Raw genomic sequence first — 6000 nt, forward strand, 5'->3', positions numbered from 1 at the left:
AGATACAAACTGCTAAATGTATCAATAAAATAGATAAGCAACAAGAATATACTGCATAGCACAGGGAATTAAACCCATTATCTCAGAATAACCTACAATGGAATATAATCTGCAAAATACTGAATCACTATGCTATACACCTGAAACTACACAATATTGTAAATCAAATATGCTTCAATCAAAAATAAATAAAATCCAGGTAGTAATGCAAGCAAGTCCAGCTGTGTCGCATTAACTGCACCACACTAATAATTCACTCTTGGGGTTCCCAGTGACGATTTTAAATCTGAGGTTAGCTTCCCTTAACACCAAACCTTCTCCCAGATGTTTCCCCTACTAGTCAACTTATCATAAAATACGAATTATTTCAAATGCTTAAAGAAGAAACACTAATTCCAGAAAAGTATTAAATACAACTCAAAGTTCTGGGGTTGTTTTTTTAGTTTTTGTTTGTTTTCAGCATTTCCCAGAAGTGGGGACAAAACTAGATCTCACAGGCCTCACCCAGGACTAGACGACTTTGGGAGGAAAGAGGACATAGTTAACAGGAAGTGGAGGCATGAACACCGTGACTGTGAGCAATACATGCAACTCCAGAAGGGATGGAGGACAGGATACAAGTGTCAGCCTCTAAGTTTCTAAAGATAAAGGTGTGTGTTTTAAATCGGATTGCACAAGGATATATGAAAATGGAAATTTCATTAATGTTGGCTTCTTTGGAGAATCACATGATTCCTCAAAATAACAGAAACTAATGAGAAGATGGGTAACGGGATGTAATGTGTTGTTTTGCATAAGAATCAGAAGAGTTTACCAGTGTCTAACACTGAGGCCTTTGGGGGAAGATTGAAAGCTTGTATTTCCTCATCTGTAAAGCAGATGAAGTACTGGGAAGAATGAGAAGTATATGGATCATCTATAAAGCACCATTTGGTTTTATTTTTGTTTTTTAAGTACAGTGTGGAATGGTTTAACTAGTACAGGATTTGACATCAGTGATAAAGGTTCAAGTTCAACCTCTAGCTGCCAGCTGTCTAATCTGGCACAAATCATTCAAACATATTTAATGATGTAAGAACTAAAGGGATAATGTATATGTGTGTGTAGGGGAGGGAACCTTTTAATACAAATAGCTCTATAAATGTAAGATGTTTCATATTATACTGTACCAGGTTAAGTAAACCAGGGTAGGTCAACTAAATCATTTACATTTCCTAATCTTTTGTGGTGAGAGGGGGACACAGTGATTCTTACAGCAGAAACCCCATTCAGTTAATAAAAAATCATTGCCACTACTTAATAAAGATATGAAAATAAAATAAAGTAATGCATGTATTAATAACAAGTTAATAAAAATATAAAATAAAATTATCAAATGAATAATAAAATTCATATTAAAAGGTAACGACCTCAATATATGCTAATCATATATTAAGAGGGATGACGGTTTGTACACATTCTCTCCTTTCAAACACGAACTCCCTGTCAAACAAAACAGTTGCCAGGATTAATTATAAGTGTATCAGTAATCATGGAGATTTTCTCTATGGAGGTAAACTAGTCAACCCATAGTCCAGATCACAAATAAGAATGAAAATCTTTTTGGGGAAATATGACAGGTAAGCCAACTTCATCATCATTCATTCATTTACTCAGTCCCTACTTTACACCAGGCTCTATTCCAAGTGCTGAGGATTCAACAGTGACCAAAACATAGAAAGTTCCTACCATCATGGAGCTTTACATTCTAGCAGGGAAATACAGACAGTGAACAAATAAGTAAACTATGCAGTAAGTCAAGGGTGATTATGTACTCCAGAGAAAAACAGGCCAGGAAAAGGGCTGCAATTCTAAATACAGCAGTCAAGGAAGGCTTCACCAAGAAAATGCCACTTAAGCAAAGACCTAAAGGAGATGCATAAGGCACAGAGATATCAGGGGAGAATGGTGGGGCTATGCACACCTTTCCAGCAAGTCCAGATAAGATAAAACGCAATCCCTGGAAATAATTTCTATCCTCTTAAATGTATTGAGGCTTGCTTGGGTCCTAGTATGTGGTCTATCCTAGAGAATGTTCTGTGTGCACTTGAAAAGAATGTGTATTCTGTTTTTTTGGATGTAGTGTCCTGTATGTATCAATTAAGTCCAACTGTTCTATTGTGTCATTTAGGATCTCTGTTGCCTTAATGATTTTCTGTCTGGAAGATCTGCCTATAGATGTCAGTATAGATGCTACTATAGTCAATGTCTTGTAATAACCTCTAATGGAAAAGAATCTGAAAAAGAATGTGTGTGTGTGTGTGTGTGTGTATACACACATATATATATAAAACCAAATCACTTTGCTGTACACCTGAAACTAACACAATATTGTAAATCAACTATACTTCAATAAATTTTTTTTAAGAAATGCAAGCCCTTACCTTTCAAAAGTGGCTGGAAGGTTGGAATCTCTTGCAACTTGATGACATCGGGATCATTGCTGACATTCCGTGAGGCCTGGGAGCCCTGAGCTACTACCACAATATCATCCATCTTGGCTCTATGCTTAGCTGGAGAAGGGGCCACTGAAAATAAAGTTACACCGCTCAGGAATTGCATCTTATTTAGCGACCTCCATCTCACCAAAGCTGTTTTCACTGTAGTCATTAAAAAGGATAATTTTTACACAAAAGATGCTAACCGCAGTTATCCTGCAGTGGGGGCTGGGTAGGGGAGATGAATTACAGAGGACTTCTATTTCCCACGGTATTAAAAAAAAAAACCTTCAAACTTTATAGGACCATATACCATCTATGAGGCTGCTTTTGTAATTAAAAGTTTATTATTCAAAACACAAAATAATAACCAGATTGTTTTTAATTTTTACTTCTTTGATCCTCCTGACGTTTGTCCCTATTTCCCAATGAGGAAATAAGCATACCAAATTTAGCTGTGGCTTGCCCAAAGTCACCAGTGCTAGAAACAGAGTTAAGAAGGGAACTGGAGGTAAACGGATTGTTGGTGTACATGACCCATCCCAGTGATGCTGGGGTTGCAAAGCTGTGTAGCCACCCTATCACAGCAAGCCCAGCATGATGAATAGATCCTAGTCACAGGAAAAATAATCCTGGCTCTTAACACAAGATGATGGCACGAGCCCCCTCACCCTTAAAGTCACAGGGCAGAAAGAACCGGCAGGTCCACTGTAGGCTGAGGCAAAATAAAGAAACTTGAAGGACCGCTAAAGAGGCGGGTCAACTTCAGGCACCCAGGAGACTGTAATCCATTTAGAGGGAAGTGATTCAAACTGTCAAGGACTCCCCAGACCAAGACATCCTCTGCTCCCAAACATCTTCTGGTTGGGGCAAGAGGGAATCTTTATTGTTTTACACTCTAGAAGGTAGTATTTGCAGGCGCATCATAATCATGTCTCAAAGGTTGATCCAGGTATGCCACAGAACTGCCCTGCCTCCTGGAGGCTAATGTCTCTTAAGGCTTGGCATTCACTCTTAGAATCTCAGCTACTTTCATTGCTCTTCAAGAAGTCTCTCTTCGCCTCTTTTGGTAATTTACCTAATGTTTTACAAATCCCAAGCCCGAAATCTTTCCTAGTACAAATTCAGTGATTCCTCCTTCCCCAGATACCAGAGCAAAACAGAGTTACGAGATTCTAGCTAGTCTCTACTACTTGTCTGTAAAATGGGGCTACTGTGAGGATTAAACATGAACACATGTGAAGCACTTAGCACAGGGAACCAGGTAAATTCTAACCTATGCTATTCGGTAGTATTGGTTAGTATGTTCTAGTACTGGTTAGAGCCCATGCTGTTGGTTAGTAGGTGAGCAAGCCTATTAAAAAGATGACACGCGGGCTTCCCTGGTGGTGCAGTGGTTGGGAGTCCACCTGCCGATGCGGGGGACGCGGCTTCGTGCCCCGGTCCGAGAGGATCCCGCGTGCCGCGGAGCGGCTGGGCCCATGGGCCGTGGCCGCTGGGCCTGCGCGTCCAGAGCCTGTGCTCCGCGGCGGGAGAGGCCGCAGCGGTGAGAGGCCCGCGTACCGCAAAAACAAACAAACAAAAAAAAATGACACGCTTCTCACAAAATATGCTTCTGGCCTGACACAGAGGCAAGAAGGGAAGGGGTAACAATTACTACTATATTTGTTACAACAGATACTACATTCTGGATCTTTCAAATAAATAAGAATGAACGTAGCAGTAGATGCTGCTCACCGTTAAAAGCTATCTCAATCTAGCCCCCAGAATGGTAGACTGAACTAGCTTTGAAGGTTACATTTCAGTGTGGAATACCCATAGATCTGCTAGCGTCTACATTTCTGAACTACATATCCTACCAAGATCAGAGCAGCCCATGACCAGGGCTCTTTTTAGGCCCCAGATATAAGCCAATTTGGATTAGCAACTCCAGAGCTTATCTGGGACAGTCCCAGTGGTCCTAGAGGTTGGTGGGTAACAACAACAAAAAGGAGCAAATGAGCCTCAATTAAGCATCAGCTGTTCCGAGTGCTCATTATACTACAGGAACAATAATCCTCCCATTCCTATATCAAACTCGGAGAGAAATCTAAACAACGTGGGCGGGGGAAGAATAGGGAAAAACACCAGATCCTGCCTTCCTAGCCAACTTCTATATTAGAAAGGGAGCCGAGACACCTTCCGATGGGAAGATGCAGTTTCTGGACTCGCTCTCACCCAACGGTTCACAGCGATTGTTCACCTGCCACACATCCCTTCTGAAAAAGAATCTCTAGAACCCATTTTTAAGAAAGAATCTGTTCTTTCAGGTCCTATGACCCATCCATTGCGCGACCCAAATCTCTCTATCAGTCATGAATACTAAAGCCAAATATTAATTAGGTCCTCCTTCAAAGAGTAGGCTGCAGCTGAGAGGAACAGCTGTTCTGAAAATAATGGGCTCGGGCGCCCACGCTGGCTTAGCTTGCAATCACAGGTACCGGCTTCCATCAGGGCAATCAAGGCTAGGGCAGATGGTAATTTTTTTTTCTTTTTCTTTTTTAAGAAAAAAGCATGGTGAGGGCTTTCTGTCCGTTCCTGTCCGCCGGTCCCAGTCCCCAGCAGGCTGGAAGGCAGCCCGCCCCGCAAGCAAACAGGGCTGGCTGGAGAAGGGTGGAGATCAGGGCACCGACCTGAGGAGTTCAGATCGTTGGGTCGGCTCTCGGCCTCGGAGCTCTGCTCACTGCCCATGGTGCTGGCAGCGGTGGCAGCGGAGGAACGGCGGAACGGGCGGCGACCGCTCGGGCGGCGGTGCGACAGGGAAGGGGCCGGGGACCGGGATGCGGAGGCTACACAGGCTGCGCTGTGGGGATGGCGCGCCCAGCCCAGGCGGGGGCGCGGGTAGCGGGGGACGGGGAGGCCCTATTCGGGGAAGGACGTGCAAAGAGGTGCGGCGGAGCTATACACTGCACGCCTGCCTTATTTAGGGAAACCCAAGCCAGGGAGGCGGGGAAACGCCGGGCACCCGCCGCGCCTGCAGCCGGCGGACGGCACCGCTTTCACTCACTCGCTCGCTCGGGCGCCTCACGCTCGTTCCTTCTCGGACGCGGATTGGCAGCGCCGGCAGCGCGCAGCCGTCAGTTCCGGGTTAGAAGGCCCACCCCCCCATCCCCACCCGGCCACCGCCCCGGGCCCGAGGGAGGGCGGGGAAACTCGCGCCGGCGACTCCCGGGGCGCAGCCTTAAAGGGCCCGATCACCTCAACGCCAGAACCGCCCCAAAGGGTTACCCGTTTCCTGTTGTAATGTTGCGCGTCACCTTTAAGTATCGTCCACACACTAGGCACTTTATCCCCATCGTTAAAACTTTATTAATAGGCTTTTGGGGAGTTTGTTTTGTTTTTGTGTGTGGTTTTTTTGGTATTTATTTTTGGGTTTTTTAAATTGACATAATATTGTATGAGTTTCAGGTGTACAACATAATGATACGATATTTGTAATATATTGCAAAAAATTTAACCCTGTTTTACAGATGGGGAAAGAGAG

General features: G+C 44.0%; 1 protein-coding gene across 2 annotated transcripts in view; it reads right to left on the bottom strand.

Annotated features, from left to right (window-relative positions):
- BORCS5 (BLOC-1 related complex subunit 5) overlaps positions 1–5589 on the bottom strand; it is a 98658-nt gene extending 93069 nt beyond the window's left edge. The window contains exons 1-2 of one of the 2 annotated variants that reach the window (XM_079938177.1): positions 5524–5589; positions 2424–2567 (exon numbers count right to left, since the gene is read on the bottom strand). In XM_079938177.1, the coding sequence (XP_079794303.1) occupies positions 2424–2567; position 5524 (145 nt within the window). In that variant the 5' untranslated portion in view covers positions 5525–5589. Of the gene's footprint in view, positions 1–2423; positions 2568–5149; positions 5307–5523 lie in introns of those variants that run through there. The other variant, XM_079938176.1, reaches the window with a different exon arrangement.
- Between the last annotated feature and the right edge of the window lie 411 nt (positions 5590–6000).

This window comes from Stenella coeruleoalba (genome assembly GCF_951394435.1).
Source record: "Stenella coeruleoalba genome assembly, chromosome: 11".
Classification (NCBI taxonomy): domain Eukaryota; kingdom Metazoa; phylum Chordata; class Mammalia; order Artiodactyla; family Delphinidae; genus Stenella; species Stenella coeruleoalba.